Source organism: Triturus cristatus, chromosome 3_2, assembly GCF_964204655.1.
Source record: "Triturus cristatus chromosome 3_2, aTriCri1.1, whole genome shotgun sequence".
NCBI lineage: Eukaryota > Metazoa > Chordata > Amphibia > Caudata > Salamandridae > Triturus > Triturus cristatus.
Genome location: NC_140584.1, coordinates 574151909 through 574175902, shown reverse-complemented (window position 1 = coordinate 574175902; position 23994 = coordinate 574151909). Strand labels below are relative to the sequence as shown.

At 42.6% G+C, this 23994-nt stretch overlaps 1 protein-coding gene across 2 annotated transcripts in view; it reads right to left on the bottom strand.

The window, feature by feature from the left end:
• Nucleotides 1–23994, bottom strand: part of LOC146857716 (uncharacterized) — a 123704-nt gene that overhangs the window by 34034 nt on the left and 65676 nt on the right. For both annotated transcript variants that reach the window (XM_085648307.1, XM_085648308.1), the window contains exon 5: nucleotides 435–548. In XM_085648307.1, coding sequence (XP_085504433.1) covers nucleotides 435–548 — 114 coding nt within the window. The remainder of the gene's footprint in view (nucleotides 1–434; nucleotides 549–23994) is intronic.

Sequence of the window (23994 nt, the reverse complement as noted above, 5' to 3'; positions counted from 1 at the left end):
CCGCAGCCTGGTGCAGCTGTTAATCAGTGGTCACAAGTAAAGGCCGCAAGTGGCCCCGGGCCGTACTTTGAGCATCCTTGCAATAGACTGAGGTAAAGGATATATATTCGTCTTGGCGAATCCAAGATTTAACAGACACCATCTCAGAACAATGGGTGAAGGAGGCCGAACCAAACAAGCCAATGAATCGTGGGGGATGACTCAAAGCCCGCTCTGTTTGTTGTCAACAACAGGTCACACAGACTGCTGTGCCATCAAGGTAGACCTGAAAAATTATTACAACTTTAGATCATTTGTTATTTGCTAAAAGGAGGTTGTTCACTAATCAAATTCCATTTTGTTGTAACACTAGCACATATGCAATATGTTGAGAAACAAGGTCTCTCAGGGGCTAACAACAATACTGTAAGAAGGTGTACACATTGGTTGCTTACCTGAGCTGGGACCAGTTCTGGTGTCTGGTTCTTCAATATCGAAGTGATCATTCAGAATTGCAGCTGACCCTGCCTCCTTCCTCAAACAATTGTCAGTATTAAGAAATGGGAATTCTAAAGAAAAGGTCAACAACAAGGAAAAAATGAAGGTGTGCCCAGTAAGTCAAAGCCACACATGACATGACTGGAAAAAAGTATCAAGCAGTTTGTAGTACAGTCTGATCTGTATTGAACTGAAATGCCTAATTCAAGGTAACTAATCAACACCCTTTGATTTCCTCCGTTTCTCTCAAGTACTGCAAGAATTGCAATGTTGCCCAACCTAGTGGGTAGCTTGATGTGGTTTAGCATTTCAAATGATTTAATGGCAAAATCAACCTTACCAGTCGTGACCTTTCCCAAGAGGCCATACCTCAAATCAGTTTTCATTTGTATCCAACGAAAGCCAGCTCCATCTTGGCCAAGAGTGGCCGAGCGCAGATGCAACACTAGCCAAGAGTTTATGCCACAGGACACCATCACAACTGGTGACATGATTCCTCAACATTTCGATTTCCATTATCACGGGGAGAGGCAGTATTGCTGGTTATAAAGGCGAGGAATCGAGAAGTAATTTTTTAGTGGACAATAAAACTTTGGAATCTAGCATACTCTCTATTTAAAAAAAATGTGCTTACCAATATTCCTGCTCGATAAAGCGTATGCCTAGCTCTTTTGACAACATCGTGCAAATGCAGTGTTGTATTGTACCTTGCATTGTGTTTTACTTTTAATGCACCTTGGAGTGTTGGGGCAGAGTGTGGCATGGAATACTCTTGTTGTTCCTTCACGGGTTCCGTTCCAGGGTACCAGTTGCTACCGGTGTCCTGGAAGGAAGCCGTGCTGCCTGGCTCTCGCCTGTTTTCCTTATGTACTTCACTATTCGCACTGACCATCGACCGTTAGTGAGGATTTTAACCACCGAGGGTAGTGTTGGGGTCACCACCAGATTAGCTAGGATTTCCATGAGGATGAAAGAATATGTGTACACGATCATCTATGTGCCTGGCAAGGATAAAGTGGTGGCTGACTGCTTGTCAAGGTTGCCTGTACCACTGGAAGAATGTGTGGACGATCCTTGGGGAAATTATAGCATTGCCGTTGTACATGATTCTGGTACAGCAGCTATTGCTAAGACTGAATGGTTGGAAGAACAGCATAAAGATAAAGATTTACAAGCTGTGTCAGAACATATTTGTAAAGGTTGGCCTAGGAAAGACAGTATAACCAGTGATCTTAAACCTTTTTGGGAGGTGAGAATGGAATTATCTGTGGACAAGGATTTAACTTTGAGAGATGATAGAATAATTTCGCCTAAAACCTTGCGGAATAAAGTGTTGCAATTGTGCCATGAAGGCCATTTTGGAGTAATAAGGACAAAATTAGTGCTCAAAGGCATTTTCTGGTGGCCAGGAATTGACAAGGAGGTTGAGCGATTTGTAAGAGATTGTTCAGTTTGTTGTTCGGCTGACAAATTTCTTGAAAGACTTTGAGGCCTCCTATGAGTGAGGGTTTAATCCCCAGTCTTCCCTGGGAAGTTGTAGCAGTGGATATTTTTGGACCGGTTGGTGAAGACAAAGAATTTGGTTTGGTTGCTATTGATTTATTTTCTAAATAGAACACAGAAAGACTCTGAGAGGCAATGTAAATATTCAAACAAAGTATAAGGCACAGTGCCAAGCAAAAATGATATGGAGCGAGAGGAGGTCTTTCGGTTTTCTTGGTTCTTTATTTCAGAGGTGTCGTAAATTGGCTGCGATTAAATTAGCGTTAGCAGAATCCATCTGGTATTTAGAGGCTATCCTGTACATTTTGTGGAATCCATTTTGTATTTCTGGCAGCCATTTTGTCTTCCCTTGTGCTCTGTTTAAAGGACTGGCTATACTTAGACTCTGCTACCCTGCACATGCGCAGGAATATCTAACTGTCCATGCATCTGTTTTTAGTCTGTAACTATCAGGTTGTTTCTACCAGAGTCAGCAACTGCTAGCTCCTCCTTTACTGTTGACGGTGCATTTCTGTATGACCATCTATGTATGTAACTCTTCTCATGTATGCTTGCACCGCCCTTGTCCTGAGCCCCTGTGTGGGTATAAAAGACCCATGGTTCTTCTACTCTGTGTGCTACCTTCATTCAGCACCACAGGGTGCTGGGTGAATGTGGTTCCACCTCATGAGGTTTAATAAACTATGTATTTTCTATTTCAGTTTCTGTGCCAACTTCTTTCTAATAGTCTGAAGACTCTGTGCAGAGAAGGGCGAACCCCTTGCACTGGTAGGCTTAGCCGAGGCCTATTTTCTACAATTGGCGCCCAACGTGGGGCTCATCGGTGACTCGGATGCCCAAAGGATTGGTCACGACGAAGGATTGGAATCTCGCTCTGGACGTGATCACTGCCCGATAAGACCAGAGTCTTGGCATCCACGGCGGCTTTTCCTTTCTTTCTGATCTGACCATCCAGGTGGCACCGGTCCTCGACTGAGATCTCTTCTGTTGATTCACCGTGCAGTGACCATTTGGTCGATTTTAGAACTTGGCAGGATGAATCTGGACACCAAGTGATTGGTAAGTGTCTGCGGCGCTTGCTGTTGGTTTTGATGCCTGTGATTGGTAAGGTAGTTTAGTAACGCTTACTGTGGCTTTGAGTATGGTATATTTTGTGTGGGCCAACTTGGTTTGTTTTGACATATGTGACTTGCAATTCACATAGGCAGGTAATGAGGAGAATTTTCTCTAACTGAATTGATTTGAACGGCACATCGTACTAAAGGTACCTTAAGTGCTACTTTGATTATAATATTGCATATTCTGCACTATTTTTGGCATGCCTGTCCTTAGCACACTTCAAAGGATGTGGTGCTTTTGGAATGGTACCAAAATTTGACTTGATGAAGCACCAAAGCCCCCCCCCCCCCTCCCCGGAGGGGACGCCTAATAGGGATATGTATATTAAGTATGGTCTTTCTTCTATAATGTACAGCGCATTATGGAATAAAAATACTTGTAAGTGGTGACTAGTACCCCGAGGAACTAAATATGTACATAAAAGGATCCTGGTCTTTGCACTTAGTAACATTCATAAGTGATGAGATGCAGAGCGTTTTTTTGGTGTTCTGCCAGCCAAATCTGGTGAATATGACTTGCAACTAGTATTTACAAATGGTTTGGTTTAAGTACAGTCTGTGGGCTGTCTTTTGTTTCTGTCTTAAGTGTTGATCTGTGGGTTAAATGTGTGTTTACATGTTATGGTGTGGTAAATTGTGTTTTGGATGTTGCTAGCACTGGAAAAAACGTGTGATTGAATGACTGTGAATATGTGAAAGAATTCTGAGAAGTGAAATTGTTAAGGAGTAAATTTAATTTGGTCTCATCACCATCAATAAGTCGCAAAAGGAAATTGAGAGGGGTGTAGCTAGAGAAAGAGCAACCCCTGTGATTTGATGACACCCTTAATGTACAAAAGTATTAATGAAGAATAATTAGGGACCGGTTAAAAGTTTAGCTTGACAAAATTGTGGGTATTTCGAATTTGCAAATTGTTCCTATGCAGCTTTGTGTTCTTGGTGGTTCAATGTGCTGGGTCCACAGGGTTGTAGGTTCTAATTTAAGCTGAACCTGCTAATCTGAGAATTGAACCTAAACTTATGACCCTTGAAAAGAAATTGTATATTAAAATAAATTTTTCCATATTGCAAATTATTGCAGTTTAGATAAAATTAGGAAGGCTTTTTGTCTTTGACAGCTTCAGGGCTGTGCAAGGCAGATATTGACCTTGCAGCCTGTAAGGTGGGGGCTAAAAATAGGGGAGTGAACCAGGAGGTGAAATCACTGCTTAGAAAGCTTCACTGACATGAAAATGTGTAATGCTTGCAGCAGGACAGCCTTGGAGAGAGGTGGGGGCCCGGAGCACTCGCTGTGGCCCGGTTCTGCGCTGAGGGGCTATTTTTAGCTTCTCTGATGAGACAGGGCAGCTGAGGAACGAAACTCAAGGAGCCTTCCTCGGCCCTATTTTGTGCAAAGACCAGTTAGACTTTCCATAGAAAACTGTTTTTATTTTTTAAAACTGTTGCATTAATCCTAGACAAAAAGTAAAATGATGCCCTTGCTTGAAATTTTAAGGGCTATATGCCTATATAAAAACGATTTTCCAATTGAAAATTAATTTTCTCAGTGGAAATTGTGGCGCAAAGCTAACATGGATTATCAGATAAGAGTTTTACCTTTAGAAAGTTAAAATTAAGATGACCTGTGTAAAGAGAAAAACGAAATTGTGTGTTTTACAATAGACTAAATTCAGATACAAAATGTCACAGCATTTATCTTTTGTATAGGGTATTCAAAGGCATTCACATTATACAGAACGACAGAGTTGTGTTGGCTTGAAAGGTTGACTTGAAAGGCGTGTGAATTTGACGCCTTTACGTGTCAAACAGCTGTGTCAGCAAGACTATTTCTATTCTCTGCGGACTCCGGCCACAGAGAACAGCTAAAGTCAAACACGTTGTAAAATGCGGCATTTCAGACTGCTGTTTTAAAAGTTAGAAATATAGTTTCATTATTTTTGATAAACAGAGGACAGATTGACAGTAGGGATTTCTTTTGTTAATGCCTTTTTAAATAAGGATAAGAGTGGTTTTTGATGTTAAATAATAATGACTGTCTTTTAACAGTGGCGCAGACTTAAGTTAAGTTTCTGTTCTTAGGGCTGTGACTGATTGCGTTTCCATATGATAGGCAAGGGATGCAGCTTGCTTTTCATATGTGGACTCATCAAAATGATTAGACTTATTAAAAAAATATATATTTTGATTATATAAAAAATGTTCTTTCAAATAGGTGCAAAAACAATTCGTTTTTTACTATTCATAATGCCTGAATCATGATGCTGTGACCTCCTAGCATCCAAATTGAATTTAAGCCGTGCTATACAGCAATAGGGGGTCAATTACATGTGAAAATGTCACTTTATCCAGGCGTACAAAACTCATTTTTATAAGGGCATACATTATACATTTCTGATGCCACATCTCTGGGATATGTAGAGGACATTCTGGGGATGACTATTATGCAAAAACATTGTAGGATATTAATTTTTAAGTGCCCTAACAATCAAAGTCAAAATTGAGTAAAAATTCACTATTTAAATGCGATTTCTCCAGTCAGAGCAGCTTTTAAACTGCCTTAGACTCAAGTAAATGCACATATGTAAGCATAAAACTTCATAGCTGACATTTATATTGCTCAAGCACTCAGCACCCTGATTCTAAATATATCTATGTACAAAACTGGCAGAAGTTATTAAGCTTACCTCTGAAATTGCTGGTAGACACACAGAGTGGGTTTTGCTGCTCTGCCTTCGGTCTCTAGGGTCACTTTGACTTGGGAGCACCGCATGACAACCTTGCATACAAGATGGAACAGCTGCATAGGTTAAAGGCCGAACTCCTACATTTAGAAGCCTGGCAGGGCTCGGCTTCACATGAGCTTTGACATTTCGACATTTGAAAGACGAAATGGCAGGGGAAGAAAGAGGTTTTTGCTTACCTTGTTTTTTTGGCACAAGCAAGTTTTTACGTGTGCACTCAATGAACATAGTATATGTGACCTCTCTTTAAAAGACAATGGCTCTGCCATATATATATATATAGTATAAATGTTTTTAGGGTTGAATTCAGGAAGCAATGGGATTCAGTTTGAATTCATGCGGCCTCATGTTGCACTAGTACATTTGCTACAGGAATATGTTCTTTGGCTAGCTGAAATGTGCTATTTGGCTCCTCAGAGTTTGTTTATGCCCAGTTGCTACAAATTGGGGTTGATAGTGTTGACAGAATGAAACCTGGTACAGGTTTCTTACTGTCAAAACTGGGGAGAGGAGGCTAGCTCTCCTACAAATTAAGGGTAGGCAAATTTATGTGTTCTCTCTATTTTCCTTAATTTCTCATGAGACATTTAATTGGCTATTCAGTAATACTGGTTTTAAACATTATTAGCATTAATAAAACGAATAAATATATTTTGCTATGTTACTACCCATCCTCTCTGATGGAATTATGAGAGGATGAGTAGTCTCGGTTGCTGCTTCCTTATTTGATCTTTAAGGGGAACTAGCTGTGGGTAGTTTTTGTTTGCAAATTCTCAGGTGACAACACCACTATGGTTTGTTATTCTCATGCTACATACAGTTTTGCAAGGGCATTGCTAGTTTTATTAGCTAGTCTGTGTAAATAAACTGACAGTCCTTACTCGAACTAATGTTGCATAGTTTGGATTGTGAAAATGTAGAATGCAGGGAAGAGGTCTATGTGATCCTTAGCAAACATTTTTGAGGAAAATATTGTTTTATAGGAGTCTGTTAGTCACAAGATGTTCCACTGGAGAACGTGTACCCATTATGTTGAAGTTTTTAGTTCTTTATCTAATAAGAATCTTTGTTAAATTAGCAGTGTTAGATTTTCCTGTTGCTCCTATAACATGAGAGCATGGTCCTGAGTATACAATGTAGGTGCTTTTATTAAGAAAAATAATTTTAGAAGTGTCTGCAGTCCTGTACAAATAATGCAATGTTTAGGAGTAAACGTGTATAACATTTCCTTTTTCTTGAGGGTCTTTAGAAATGAACACAGACTTCCTTGACTGCTTGGCATTGGGTGACGTATTACTCTTGTCAGTTTAATAGGTTCAGGCTGTTGTTTTATTTACTCTCACATATATGAAAGTGGTTGCCTTGTTAATATATGGGGCGTCCCTAGACTAGGAAGTATTCTGAGACTATCCTCTCTGTTGATAGATTATTTCTGTGCCTTGTCTAAAGACCTTTTGTTCTGTCCACCAATAGATATTTGCTGCTTTACAACCATTGCCAGAGGGGCGCGGACATCAGATCCAGCTTGAGGAGTCAGCACCAGTCCAGCTTGAAGTCAAAGTGAAGGTAACCAGCACAGGCATTACTGGCAACCAGGACCTCAGTGAAGGTAGAAGGCCGGAAGCATTGTGATGAGAGTACCCCTGCTACTATCTTGGGCGAAAGACGGTGTCACAAATCAGAAAGGAGAAATCGTGGATCAAGCTTTTGATGCCCAGCCGAGAGTCACAGACCGACCAGGAAGGCGAGAAAGTTTTTGCTTGAGGTAACCCCCTTTGAAACAAGGGTTGCTTCAGAGATCCTAGCATCAGGCCTCTGAATCCTGGTCCTAAAGTGGCTGTAAAGTTTTCACCTTTGTTGGCCAAGATCTATGGCCCCAACGAAAGAGCAGTGTGCCAGCAGAGCAATACAGGAGTTAGGGAAGGACTTGAGTTCAGGGTACAGGTGCTGTGTCTCTGGTGCCTGTTAGATTGAAATGAAGAAAACTGGTGCACTGCCTGAGACATTGGACAGGATCGCTGAGCGCATTTGCCCTGGTGGGTGATTGCCCTATCCTGAAAGAAGAAACTTTTCCCTTGAAACTAGGCCATGATTCCTGAGTTGCGAGTTGTGCAGCTCCACCGTGGGAACAACAAGAGCCTGCCTGTGAGGCTCAAACGGACACAGGGAGAAGACTCCCCTCTGGTTGGTTGTACAGCGGCTTTAATTTCCCAAGGACTTCTTTTTCTTTTTGTTGAAAATGTACCCCATTGATCGTCCCATTTTTGAGGAGGAGCAACCCTTTGCAGCTCTTCGTCCTAATTCTCATGGTCCTGTGTAGTTCTCCTGGTCCTCTGGATCCAGGATCATTTTTGTAAATAATATGTCTGACTGCTTTAATGTTTGTATTGGGTATAATGATAGATACTCTAGCCCTCATAAAGGAAACACTGGAAAAGTCTAGCGAAAATGTTTTTGAAGTTGAAATTGATGGTAACTGAAATGCATAGGAGCCTTGAAAATGTTTTTACTGGATGGTTCTAGGATTTGCTTAGGACTAGAAAGCTAATAATTCTGTTTCTGATAATAGTAATTACTCTCTCCTGCCATCTGTATGACCCAATTCTCTGTTCCCTTTGTACTTTTGTTTATACCTCATACATACCCGCTTAACAATATTTAGAATGAGAAATGCCCACCTAGCAATGAATTAGGATATTTATGAAAAAAAAAAGAAAAAAAAATTATTAAAAATTAATATGCATATTTTTCATTTTTCCTACTGGATTATGGGAGATGTCTTCAGCTAACGCTAAAAGGGTCGTCTGTCGTAAATTGGCTGCGATTAAATTAGCGTTAGCAGAATCCATCTGGTATTTAGAGGCTATCCTGTACATTTTGTGGAATCCATTTTGTATTTCTGGCAGCCATTTTGTCTTCCCTTGTGCTCTGTTTAAAGGACTGGCTATACTTAGACTCTGCTACCCTGCACATGCGCAGGAATATCCAACTGTCCATGCATCTGTTTTTAGTCTGTAACTATCAGGTTGTTTCTACCAGAGTCAGCAACTGCTAGCTCCTCCTTTACTGTTGACGGTGCATTTCTGTATGACCATCTATGTATGTAACTCTTCTCATGTATGCTTGCACCGCCCTTTTCCTGAGCCCCTGTGTGGGTATAAAAGACCCATGGTTCTTCTACTCTGTGTGCTACCTTCATTCAGCACCACAGGGTGCTGGGTGAATGTGGTTCCACCTCATGAGGTTTAATAAACTATGTATTTTCTATTTCAGTTTCTGTGCCAACTTCTTTCTAATAGTGTGAAGACTCTGTGCAGAGAAGGGCGAACCCCTTGCACCGGTAGGCTTAGCTGAGGCCTATTTTCTACACAGGTATACGATGCATAGACAAGTACAACCAGATAAGTACAGCCAACGCGTTTCACCCGTTATGGGCTTCTTCAGGGCATTCAGACCAAAGGAATTGTTCCTATAGTCGGTGCGATAGATCCTATTTTCATAGAGATTACAGGAGCAACCTAGTCTACTTTTGCTCGCACCTTAATATACATGAGGACCTGAGGTGCAGGCTTGTAATTCCTTTCTGTCCTTCGATTCACCAAGTTAGATGTGCACGGTTTCATCCAATCAAGAAATCTTTTGATTTCTTCTCCTTTTCTCACAACTCTTAAAATGTTCTGGAGCTCTTTGTAGCGCACTTATAAAAAAAGATCAGGTACTCCTCGTGGTGAGACGTGCCAGAGGATTACTTCTCCTCCTCTGGGGACTGGAGTCTGTAGTCTTACCTAATCTTCTCCATTTCAACCACAATCTACTCCTCATCATCACGTGAGTAAGATTCCTCTTCTACGACGCCGGAGGTCACTTCTTTCTATTCCAGGTATTTCTCAACACCCATTAAGCCCTTCCCTGTGGGGGTAATTCCTCCACAGTGCGGGGGCAGGGAGGGGCGCGGCGCCGCTGTGCTCGTGACGAGCTCAGCCCGTCATGACTCGCAGTGGAGCTGTGCTCATGACGAGCTCAGCTCGTCACAACCCCGCCCACTGATTAATTCTCCCGCACAGGCGGGGAATTTATTGCGCGTGGGCGGGCCGCGGTCTTTATGACAAGCTCAGCTCGTCATGAGCACAGCTCCACTGTGACTTATGACGAGCTGAGCTCGTCATGAGCATGGAAGGTGTTAAAGATCCTTTAGGTGTTGGTTCCTTTGGTAGGAGTCTTCTCTTTAAAGCTCTATTTACAAGGCTCCAAAATTCACTAAACTATTTCAAGGCCTTTATTAAAAGTCACTTTGGCCTCTCTTGAAGTTGAAGTCCTTTGTTTGACCCCTTTCCTGTCCGATTTCGGTTTTGTGTGACTTTGTGCACTTTGATGTTAAGAAGTATTTCCACAGTGAAAATAACTTTGTTCTTCTGTTCCTGGTAGGAGAAGTGTTGCAGAATAGGTGATTTTTTACATTGATTTGGTTTGTGCCTACTGACTTTTTAAGAACTTACTAAAGATTGTGGCACTAAAATCTCAATCTCAATTGATTTTGTAGCTTAATATCAGCTTGCTTTTGTTGTGCTTAGCACCAAACATTCCTGACACACTGGAGCAGGCAGTAAAGTGAATATGGTTTCAGTATCCCCAACATCATCTCCTCTTTAGAGCTTAAAGACTTAGTTTTTATTCCTCTTATACATCCCTTAAATCTGTCATCTCATTGAATGATGGTGCCATAGGACGATATGTGAAACCCTCTGGTAAGGGGATGAGTTATCAGCACCTTACATGCTGCAGAAGATTTCTGTGTCTGCACCGAAAAAGCATCAAGCTGTAGCTGTCTCAGGTTAAACAAACATTGGCATAGCCAATAGGTCATGCCTTTGGGACCTTATAAGTATTTAATTATGCAGCACAATATCCTTGGTGCAAAATCAACTGTTGCATGGCTAAACACTTATAATGTCCCAAAGGCAAGACCTATTGGCTATGCCAATGCTTGTTTTAGAGGCTTTTATTATGCGCGTTTAGCTATACTCTGGCTAAAATGAAGCCCCTTTTTTAACAGTGTGGTAAAGGTCTGGCAGTAGAAAGGACAGGCTTAGGGGGGATGGGAGTGTTAGCAAGTGATCGTAAACAAAAGTCTCCACTGAGGGGAAACAGGAATAAAGGAGGAGGGCAATGTCTGGCTTGTGCCACACTGGTGCCGCTGGTCTGTTTCCTGCTGACACTTCTAACCTCAGCATTCTAATGTAACTGCGGTGAAGCGGCGCTATCTCCATGTTTGCACTTGATGCAGTATTCTGTTTTTATCAAGTTTTAAATAGTGCAAACTCAACACAAACGTATTGGAGCCCTTTCATAAGTACCAGTTACGTAACACAAGGATGCATTTTTTTGGATAGGCATGGGCGACTAAGGAATTTATTTGCAAATTCTTAAAACTGGTGTTTATGTCTCGCGTAAGATATAGACCTTAAGATAGAAATTAGTGTTCGTTTTACCCCAACTCATAAACACTTTGCAGTAAGATTAAAAATATTTAAAATTGTCTAAACGCTTCAGATGGGCAAATGTTTTATACACAAATCTGCACACTCTCACAGGAAAGCAAAGGACAAAATGATAAAATCCCAAAGCAAAAAGCACAAATAAGATAAAGAAATAACGCTAAAAGAAAAAGACATACCCTGTTCCTCCATTTTGAATTTTAAGACGGTTTTATTTTCTTTAAAGCATAATGTATACATAACTCCCCGAGACTTTTACAAACACGACAGCACAAAGCAATGCCTCCAACTTAAAAAAAATTGGTCTTTTTTGTTAAAGGGTTGTTTAACTGCTGTCTTGCAGTTGAAGATTTATTTAAACCACAGCTTTGGCATGGTTTCAAAGTTCCATACATTTTTCAAAAGCGCTTAAAACTATAACAAAATGCATGAGCATGCATTTTATGCTAAGGAGCAAAAGTACATTTAAGCATTGTTAGTAAATCATGTCGCTGTTGCCCTGTCCTGTGGGGGAGTAAAAAAAAAAAAAAAAAGAGAAAGCGAGAGACAGAGTGCGAGCAAAAGACAGAATGAATGAGGGGGGAATCAAATAAAAGAGAAATAGCGAGAGAGAGTGCGAGCAAAAGACAGAGTGAATGAGGGGGGAATACAAAAAAAAAAAGAGAGGAAGCGAGCGAGAGTGCACAAGGGAATGACTAATGCTAAAAGTGTAACAGCAGCTGGTTTCAGGAGAGAGAGAGAGAGCCGTGCACGAGGGAATGACTAATGCAGCTGTTTTCAAGCACACTCGTGCTTGTGGCACCATCCGCCTTGCGGGAGCGAGCAACAGCCAATTAGCATGCGCGCCGATGCTCGCTCCTGCAAGGTGGATTCCACCACAAGCACGAGTGTGTGCTTAAAAATGAGCAGAGCGGCAGCTAAAGGCTCTTCTATACAGCGCATGCGCGCTGCGTAGGCGAGACCTAAGAAAGTACATGATCTGTGTAAACTGAAACATGTTTCTGGTAGAGAACAGGGCTTCAGCAGGCTCTGCCAGTCCCAAAGCACCAACAGAAATCATGGCAAACAACGCGCAATCTTTCTCTTATTGAAATTAAAGACTTTTTGCTCAAAAGTTGCTATACGTCTTCAATATGCTTCTAAAGCACACTTCGGTCATGGGCGTGATCAGGGGTCGTCTGTGGTAGCAGCTGTGACCTCTGACATGTCCTTGCGTCCCCTAGCACTGCCTTTTCGATCCCTGGCCTCAGTGGTGGCAAAACCGGTGACAGGAACAGAGTCAGCTTGTCCTTATAGAAGTCGGTTGGGGCTGGACTCATAATTTTCTGTCATTTTTTTTATTACAATAATGGTGAATCATATCACTATTAGTATAATAAAAATAGAGCGAGTACAACTAGCTGAAATATGACCTCTGGCAGCTGTGGCGAGTAAAAAATGCTTTTATATGTATGCTGTGTGCATATTTGCGGGTGAGTGTGTGTTTACATGAGAGAGTGTGTATGTGTGTTTATGTGTAAACATTTGTGTGTGTGAGTGAGTGAAAGTGAAGGTCAAAGGGTGTATGATGTCACTTGTGCTACCCCTGGCATTTTGGTAAATTGACTTCCATGACACTGATTATACACTTGGTGCTGATCTATATATTGGCACTGCCCGTGCGTGTGTTTCAACATTATACAAGACCCTAGCCTTGAAAGAAAATAAATGGAGAAGAAACACATTCAGTTTCTGACAATAAAACAGTGCATTGTTTACCCTTTGCTCATAGATGATATGCTTGACCTGATGGAGAAAAGGAAATCTTCTGGACACCTGCTAAGAGTGAGTTCCTGAATGAATTAGTCCCCATAACAGCTCAGCTAATGTACAATTTGGTAAACTCCTCTTCTAAAATGGATCTAGAGTACAATCTAGCTGAAAAAAGCAAAAAGTGAACTAATCCACGCTCAAACTTAGCTACATTTTCTGCCTATTTCAAATCCACGAAACTTGGATTAATTATTAGAAAAATGCTGTAGCAAAACAAAAAAATTATTTCTAAAGCACAAATTGAGCTCGGTCACTACCAGGCTGGACTATGACCAGAGCCGGAAAGGGCTACGTATTGAAGACTTTGACTGACAACCTAAGTACGGCAGTGAATTCAGGTAGTATCTGTGCAATAATCTTCTTACACTCATCTACAGCATTTCACTCCAGTAACAATAAAATTCTCCATGATGTCTAACTGATGTTGGTCTCATTCACAAGAAATGGGTGTACCTCGTATGGCGATCTTACAAAACTGACAGGTCTTCGCCCAACCTCAACCTCTGATGGAGATTCCTGATCTGAGGTATCTCTTGAAGGTAACTAAAGATCTACCCTAGATGGTATGTTTTTCGGGTGATTAAGACCTTTGGTATATATCTTTGGGATCATCTAACAAAAAGGAGCATAAGAGGGAAAAGAACCAGGACGCCCGCCACTCATAAGCTTCAAAACACAAAGGCCTGGTTATAAGCAAACAGATATATATATTCAATTTGAATGTTTTTTTTTTTTTTAAAAGAGAGCATCACATCGTACTTCTTCGGCAAGGCAACGTTATATATCTAGTCATGCCTACCCATATGCATTATTCAAATTTATTTTTAAAAAAATCAACCAACCCACGCCAAGTCGGGAGCCCACCAGCCTATAGTCTCAGGATGGACTAACAAATTATAAAAAAAAGCGTAAAAAATGTGAGGTGGGTCAGAAAGTGTATCACGTAAGCAACACCCATGGAGCTACTGGTTCGTACTCACGAGTTTGCTCACTCTGTCATCATCAGCTCTTTCCTGACAAAAAAAGAACCTGACATAACTTTAATTAATGTGAAAAATAAGTGAGGTGTATCAATGAAAGTGATAGCTAAAATCTAAGCCCGGTGGTGTAAGGTAGGTAAACTATACTCTCCTCAAGTAAAGAATGGTTTGCGGACACCTGTCACACATAGTCTTTAATTTTTTGTTGCTGTTCGCACTCAGTGAAAAATTAATGGCACGTTTATACCATTTTAGCCTGAATGGCTGACATGTTTCATTGCCCGTAATTTTGTGGCAATTTCATCAGGGCACGGGGAATCAACTCCACCTCAAGAGTGCACCAGACCTGTAGGGGTGGTTACTAAAATGAAGAGAAGAAGGATAGGGCCAGAGACATAGAAAGATACATTTAACATTTAGATGTACATCATCACATCTTCACAGCAACCATTCCAGTCTCCATGCTTTGATGTAAATAATATAGTATAGTTACCAGGTAGTTGCCAGGTGGACTCCTACTAGCAACTAACCAGAAGTGGACGGCCCCCCAACCACCAACACAACCAAAAATGCACACTTGGAAGTAAATATGTGCATGTTACCATAGATAGAACAAATCTTCCTTTTTCTTTATCACAGGGCACTATTTCAATATTATGTCGTAAATTCATAGTGGGGGCCTATAGAAAGAAAAGATTCCTGCATGTTGAAATCTAGTAATTATGAAACACCCACTGTTAATGTAATCATTTTCATCACGTTTTTATATTCTGCATCCATTCTGAGTAGCAAAATCAAGTCACCGCCGGGGCGGGTGCTCGCGTTTGGCATGCAATCAATGGTCGCACTGGAGTCGGATTCATTAAGAGGCATCTTGGCGTCCCCAGACCCGGAAGGTGTTTGCGGGCACGCCCCTCAGCCCAGGAAACCTTTTCCAATGGCGCATACATTGATTCACCCAGGACACAACAGGTTTAGACCTGGGCGCCATCTTGGAGTGGTGTCACTACTTAATACGGATAGCTGATCATGGGCGCTATCTTAGAGTGACGGCAATACTCAATGAGTATATTGCAAAAATGTGTATACATTTACGAAGCCCCTGCATAGAAACCTCTAAGCATCTCCCCATCTATTTATTCTGACATTCAAGCGATGTATTTCCTTGCATTAATAAATACTTCAAAACCGGGCAAACCAGAGACCCAAGGGTGGACAGTCATCTAAATATCTCATCAGATTTGCAAACTCGTCCCCACCTTGACGTCAGGATTACATACTCTCAATCATTCTTCTCGTCCACAATTCCAAAAGTGATAGCAGGATGTTACAATACCCACTCATAGTCAGATGTTATGCACCTTAATTCCGAAACATAAAAACAATGTTCCATCAGAAACATCTAAATTTCCATTACGGGCCAAACGTAAGGCCCTCTTCCAGCATTGAGGGTAGTCAATCTAGGTTGGAACGATATTGTGATTTCTTTCATCTTGGTGTCATCTAATCTATGGACCCTAAGATAACAAGTTACATATCTGTACCAGTTTACTGCAGTCTTAAAAAGAATAGTTACCACAAATCTATGCTTAACACATACAGAAATGTATGTGTATCGACCTCCGTCTGATCAGGATAGGTGTAAATATCTTCATCTTACCATCTTATGCCACTAAATCGAGTTGTTCAACCCCTCCTGATCAGACTTCTCAGAGAAAATCCAACTGGCCTCCTTACAAACAAGCAAATTATCGATGGCATGTGCTGCTTCTGTCACCCTCTCCAGTATAGTTTAACTAAGGTCTCTACAATTGTGCCCCACCTCCTGAAAATGGCGGACAAGCCGTGTGGTGAGTTTCCCAGCTTTAAGTGTACTGATGTGTTCCTAGACCCTAATCTTGATCTTTCTTGAAGTTAGGCTAATGCAGTGAAGCCCACAGCTACACGTCAAACAATAGATTACATTGTTGGTGTTGCAATTACTGAATTTATTCTGAAACCAAGTTCTTCCATCCAAAAGGGAGATATTCTTAGAGGCCTGAGTCAAACTGCTCACTGTACAATTTCCACAAGGGAGATGTCCAGACAGCACCCCAGTCTCTTGTTTCTGCTGATTGTTTTGTCAAGAGTGGACTAAAAGTTCCCTGAGATTGCAAGCCCTTCTAAAAGCAAATCTTGGCTGGGGCATTTTGTTAGCTCCCACATCCAATAGGTGCCAATGTTTCCTGATGACTTGTCTAATCTTCGTGGATAAAGGAACAAAAGTAGAAACCACAGGTAGACACTTGTTATTAGTTCTTGCATTCCTCTCTAACTAGGCATCACAGGGGATATTCATGGCTCTTTTGTGCCCTCTTCACCACCTTGGGGGAGGAGGGTACGGTCTTTCTGCCACGTGTTTTGCCAATATGTCTGACTGTTTAACAAAAGTACCAGTCTCAGAACAATTTCTTATATATCGAAAAAAACTGGCCCACTGGGAGATTATCCTGAAGTGCCCTCTGGTGAAAAGATCGATAATGCAGCAACAAATTCATATCCGTTGGTTTCTGATGGACTGTTGTGTGAAGTTTCTGATCCCTTGCTGTTATATCCAGATCAAGATATACAGTTGTATGTCTATCAATCGTCCTTCAGGGTCTGGGGATGCCAAGATGCCGCTTAATGAATCAGACTCCATTGTGACCATTGATTGCATGCCAACCGCGAGCACCTGCCCCAACGGTGAGTTGATTTTGCAACACAGAGTGGCAGCAGAATATAAAAACGGGATGAAAATATGATTACCTTAACAGTGGGTGTTTCATAATTACTAGATTGCAACATGCGGGGATCTTTTCTTTTATAGGCCTCCACTACGAACTTATGACATAATACTGAAATAGTGCACTGTGATTAGAAATAAGGAAGATTTGTTCTATTGATGGTAACGTTCACATATTTACTTCCAGGTGTGCATTTTTGGTTGTGTTGGTGGTCGGTGTGGCGTTACTCTCCACGTCCACTTCCAGTTAGTTGTTGGTAGGAGTCAAACTGGCTTCTGCCTGATAATGTTACTATATTATTTACATCAAAGAATAGTGACTGGAAATGTTGCTGTCAAGATATGATGTTGTACGTCTATATTTTTTTATTCATCTTTCAATGTCTCTGGCCCTATCCTGCCGCTCTCCTTTTTTTATTATCAACCCCTACAGGTCCGGTGCACTCTCGAGGTGGAGTTGAGTCCCTGTGCCCTGATTAAATTGCCACAAAATTATCGGCAATGAAACATGTCGGCAGTTGACATCAAAATGATCTAAACATGCCATTATTTTTTAACTGCGTGCGAACACCATCTAAAAATTAAAGAATTTATGTGACAGGTGTCCACAACTCAATTTTAACTTTAGGAGAGTATAGTTTACATCCCTTACACTATGGGGCTTAGATGTTAGATAGATATCACTTTCATTGGAATACCTCACTCTTTTATTTTTCACATTATTTAGAGTTAAGTCACTTCTTTTTTATCAGGAAAGTGCTAATGATGACAGAGTGAGCCAACTGGTGAGTACCAACCGGTAGCTCCATGGCTGTTGATTACGTGAGGCACTTTCTGACCCACCTCACATTTTTACACATTTTTTATAATTTGTTAACCCATCCTAAGACTCTAGGCTGGTGGGCTCCAGACTTGGCGTGGGTTGGTTGATTTTTTATGAATTTGAATAACACATATGGGTGGGCATGACTAGATAGTCAGCGTTGCCTTGCCGAAGAAGTACGATCTGATGCTCTGTTTTTAAAAACAATTCTTTAAAAATTGAATATATATGTGTTTCCCTTTGTTTTTTTATTATATCTTTGGAATACCAACTTGAAGCCTGATTGCGGTGGTGTGCAACTGATCATCCGTCCGTCCCAATAAAGGTGTTTCCTTTCCCTACGGATAACATGCCATCCCCTAAGTCAATTACTTTCTGAGGCCACTTTCACGGTTGAACTTTCTCTTTCTGGAACCAAAAACATAAACTTCCCCATTGAGCTGCTCCATCAAAACCTAATCACAGTGGCTTCTTCCTCAGAACTAATCTCTAATGTCAATTCCCAACTAGGTGCACTGAACTACTTCACATTACAAGGCAACATTTACATCCACACACCCTTGAAAACAAGCATCCAGAGCCCAGAAGTTAGCCTGCACTGAAGTACTCTCAAGAATTTGCAGACACCAAATGATTAAATCTCAGACAATAAAATGATGGTGAAGAACTGTGCTCCAAGAAGACCTTACAAAACTAAAAGTTGTTATCTCCATTAGTAGAAACCTTGTCTCATCAGCTAAAAATAACATCTACTAATTTGCCAACGATGATAATTCACATGGAAGGAGAGCACTCATCAAAGCTGCAACACCTGGTTGAGACAGCCTTAATATCCACATAATTTCAAGACGTGGAATACAAACCATGGAATGCATACCAAAACTAATAATCCTGCCAGCATACTGACATCAGTTGTACACATTTACAGTACTGCTGATCCAGCCTTCAAATCTCACCACACTGGACAGTCTTCAACTCACTCACTCTCACAGGCCTCCAAAACCCGACGATGCCACCTCATCCCCTCTTCAACCATGAACCCCTCGCTGGAGACACAGTCACACATCTCCTTAAAACAGAAAATGGTTCTCTCGCATCACAAAGTAAGGAAGATTGGACAGATTCTACCACCTCTACTGAAATTAACAGTTTACTCCTTTGGTTATGGCCAATTGACTAATCTATCATTCACGGGCAAGTTAATCAAAAAGTAATTCTAGATTAATTAAAAGAAAACTCTATGTTTTAAGACGCCATCCTTGTTAGTAGCAGCAGCAACTGCTTAATCCTGGTCCTCTGGATATGGAGAGCGACTTAAAGACTAGCCTATGGCAGTGGTCTTCAAGCAGCAGGAAATGCCGATGGCCAAGTGCAGATGTTGCAAGGCCTCAAATTAAAAAAAAAACTGGTGTTCACATTCCTGCAGTGTTGATGCAGATGCTACAAACTCTGCTTTGTGTTGATAAACAGAGCTGAAGTTAACAAAACGGAAAGCACCACCCACCCCTCTCTACACTGCAGTCCTTACATATTCCAGAGGAGATGTTCAGGTTATACCAGCTGGTCATCAAGTAAAAATATGACCTTGTCACTTCATACAATGCCCAAAACATCAGAATTGTGAAAAACATTTTAGGAGCTCCCCTAGTAAAGAGAAAAAGTGCAGACATTATGTTTGATATCGGGAAAACAGGTATTTAGTAATGTCTCCAATAAACACACAGGCTAAATGAAGCATGCCCAGTCAATTATACTTAAAGCATATATGTATACTTTAAGCAAGAACACCAAACATCAATTTTGTTGCACTTAATAATATTGCCACTCAACTCAGTATTGTTCATTTACCTAGGTCCAAAGAATTAAGTCCTGTAAGAATTCAAATTTATGACTAGTTGGTCCCATGCAGATGCCCCAGGTGCATAACCCACTGATATTTTTTCCCATGACTAGAACTAGTGTCTTGCAGGATCTGTGCACTGGCCTATTTTACAAGGATTTGAACTTACGACCTGCTGGTTACACTCAGTTTTGCGCAGAAGAACCATTATTATGGTTTCTAAAATTCAAGACTGTTGTAACAAGTTTATTTGAATAAGGTTCCTGCAAATGTTAAACTTTTTTTCCTTGAGTAGGGTTATACTTTTGAATTTTTATGACACAAGGTGTTCCAATTGGCACTGCAGATTAGTGAAGTGTTGAGCTGCACGGTCAGTTCTGGTGTCTGGGAACTCGGTGGCTGGGAAGCACAGGGTGATATGAAACTACGTCATGTGGGCTGAGATGGGCAGATAATTGGCTTCCTGGAGCTAGTGAGGGGATCATATGGATACAAAAGCGACAGAGGAGGGGCTGTAGATCTCTGATGCACTAAGAGAGGTAATAAGGGAGCATTGAAGCTCTCCTCAGTTGGGTGATACTCAAACAGTAGAGGAGTTTTCAGGGTGAAGTTGAGTGTTTGTGAGAGTTTCCTGAGTGAATGCAAGGGGCAGCTAAGAACTTCTCTGATTTGGTAAGGATCCCTCAAGAGGGTTAATGAACTCTTTGGACCAAGTATCTAAATATCATATTTGATGTGCGGTGTTAGATTTTACCTCTAAACAAGTAACTTAAATTTCAACAAGCTATGTTTGCAGTAGTCATGAAACACTGTTAAAACATTTTCCAGGGTTATGTCATTTTGAGGGAGGAGGCATAAGATTGTTTTCCATAGGGGGGCTCTAGAGACTAAAGTCTAAATACCCCTGCCCTGAGGTACAAATACCTAACCGTTTGAAAAGCTGAATGGACTGAAGGCAAAAAATTGCAGGAGGATAAATGCAGTTTTAAAGGCACTGTTTTGAACACTGTGTTCTACTGTTGAAACACAGCATGATTGCATCAATCTACTCCCTGACCCACCCATCCCATATCCTGGTCAGATATCAACATGTCCATTAATAAAAACATTTAGAAAATAAAGCCATTTCCTGTGACACCAAAAACCATTGGAATCGCACCCAATACATACATTTTTTCCAGGCAAAGATAGTTCTTGTTTGCAGGTCTCTGCAAATAGCAAAGAAATACCCCGGCAACCTCCGAATTTCAACATCCATACTGTTGGACCTGTCAGCCCTAGGGTGGTCTCCCTATCTATTTTTGATCGGGCCTCATTTTTTCCACCCTCATTTTGATGTTGGACTTAGGTCTCCGGGCGCCTTTTCATTGCCAATCAGTGTTAAGGTGCAGGTGCTCCCTTCTCCCAAGATGGCTGCCACAGGCCCCTGCTACTGCAGAGTGGTCTTTCTAGTAGCACCCTAGCTGCCAGGAGCTGGCTGGAACCCCACAACAATGTTGCAACACCAGCCCGTCTTTTTTGTCCCATAGGTAGAATGGGGAAGCTCCTGGAATGTGCTGGAACCTTCTAGAAGGGAGGTGTGGTTTTACTTTTGCTGCCTTGGCTAGAGGTCACCTGACCTAGGGCTACTTAAGTGAGGGAGGGAACTTTTTCTAGTTAGTTGGCCAGTGGGGTAAAGCAGAGCTGGAGAATCCACGCAGGAGGTTTAGGCGGTAGGGCCTAGCCAGGGACTTATGCCTCTGAGAGTGACAGGATTTAGGTGCTGTCTCTTAAGTGAGTGAGGGATCCTGTAAAGCCCACTGATCTTGCCCAGCAGTAGGAGGACCCAGGGAACCTCTGCCCAGCCTGACTAGGAAGGACCTAGTCGCCAACTCAATCGCTACCCCCCAGAAACAGAACCCCCCAAGGGCGCCAGAGACATCTGCGTCATCAAGAATTCAGGTAGCAACTGAATGCAGAAACTGAATGCTGAAACCTCATGTCATGACGACAGGCTGCAACTGAATGCTGAGACTGTATGCCAGAACTGACAACTGAAACTTTATGCGAAAGCTGATTGCAGAAGTGCTCGGGATCAACCAGGTACCAGCGCTGAGACCCCTGCGCTCCCTGACCTGGACTGGGATCCCCGGCATCCATCCCCGTTGAGCGCAGAGCTCTCCCGCTTAATTTGATCCTCCCCATTGGAGTGCGGGGACCAGAGTGCACTCACCGCTGCGGCCCGGAAGCCTGAAGTGTGCATCATCACCCCTCATCGTGTCGAGGCCCGCGGAGAAGCCCGGGGCCCCGTCGCAGCTGCTGGTGGAGGTGTGGGAGGTCGTAGCCTGCCCCCGTCGCGGAAGGACCGACTGCGGAGTTCGGAGCTGGTTGGGACGCCTCAAGACGTCGAGATCAAGGTAAGCCCGGGAGGCTTGGGCCGGACCCGGTGCGCCCCCTACAGGCCGGGAGCAGCACCGCACCCTGAGACCCTGGTTCCCCACCGTGGGAGTCCCCCCCCCCCGTCCACTCAAGACTTTGACACCCCGCCAAGGGATTGCCCCTCGTCTCCGAGACTGTCGAGCAGCGTTGTGCCCCACGAACTGCACAGAAGTACTTGAAGCTTGATTAGTGCGAGTAGCGCTATGTTCGCAGGCTGGGCTCGGAAGCGTTCAATGCTTAATTATTACGAGTAACGCTATGTTTGCAGGCTTTGCTCTGAAGTGCCCGATGCTCCATTATTGTGATTAACGCTATGTTCGCAGGCTTTGCTCTGAAGTGTTCAATGCTCCATTATTGTGATTAACGCTATGTTCGCAGGCTTTGCTCTGAAGTGATCAATGCTCCATTATTGTGATTAACGCTATGTTCGTAGGCTTTGGTCTGAAGTGTTTAATGCCCAATTATCACGAGTAACGCTGCGTTGGTAAGCTTTGCTCTAAAGTGTTCAATGCTCCATTATTACGAGTAACGCTGTGTTGGTAAGCTTTGCTCTAAAGTGCTTAATGCTCCATTATTACGAGTAACGTTGTGTTGGTAGGCTTTGCTCTAAAGCGGTCAAGGCCCCAGTATTACGAGTAACGCTGTGTTCGCAGGCTCTGTTCTGGAGTGTTCGAAGCTCAATTAGTACGAGTAACGCTGTGTCCGCAGGCTCTGCTCACCAGGATTCACGGCGCGATTATCACGAGTAGCGCTGGGTTCTAGAGCGCTGTTTCAGATTGTATCAGGTACTCCCTACAGCACTGTTATGGTTGATGGGTGAAACAAATGCTAATAGCTAATGAACTGCATTGACATCTTATGAATTGCATTTACCGCTAATGAACTGCATTGACATCTTATGAATTGCATTTACATATAATGAACTGCATTACATCTGATGAAGTGCATGTACCTATACTGAACTGTTTTTATGCCTATCTGCTCGGATAAACTTGAGTTATTGCATAAACCCTACAGTGTGGCGTCCCTTATTGTGTGCGTTTCTTCTTCAGAAGTTGCGTGTGTTGTATAGTCGCTTTACACAGAAGCCTTTGGGTGCCCAGCCGCTCGAGTCACGTTACCCCCTTAGGGCTTGGTGACCCCAGGTCTTACATTGGTGGCGAGCGGTGGGATAAGGACCTGTGACCATACAGCACCCTCCCGTGAAGCGGAGGGCGCCACAATTAAACGCCTATTGTTTTAAGCTCTGCAACTGTTATTGCTGCATGTATTGATTCCACTGTCCAGACTGAGGGTGTAAAATCCTGGTTAGCTTGCAACTGTCACCCATATCCTAGAATTTTCTTCCTTAGTATCTAGGTCCCCACCTGTCACGATGGAGTTCCGGTTAGCTGACCTCGAGGGGTACACTGTAATGCAACTGAGGGAATTTGGGCAGGGGATGGGGGTGCCTGGGGTGCGGAGGGCCTAAGGACCGGAACTCCGTACCGCCTTAAGGGCATGGGTAGAGGCCCAACCAGAAGGGAGAGAGGATGAGGGACAGGAGGCGCCAGATGCACCTCAGGAGGAGAGCGCCCAGGAAGTACTAGACATACTCAATGTAGATGTGTCTGAAAATGTGCCCCCAGGGAGACGGTCTGGGGCCAGTAGTAGGACAGGGTCTAGTAGGAGCGCGTCTCCAAAGGAGTATGAGGACAGGAGGGAGGAGAGACAGTTAAAATGGGAGCTAGCTAAATTGGAACATGAGAGAGAGCGAGAAAGAGAAAACAAGAGATGGGCATTGGAGGAAAAGAAGCGGACGCACGAGCTTCAGCTGAAGGAGTTGGAGCTGCGCGCCCTCCAGATAAATGCGTCCAATAAGGACAATGGTGACAGCGTACCAAGAGAGTCCCAGGAGTCAAAATTTTATTTACCGAAAGAAGTCATTGCCAGCTACACAGTGGGGGACGATATTGCCAAATAATTGGAGGCATATGAAGTGGCCTTGACCGCCCATGGGGTTCCCGAGAGCAATTGGGGAGGG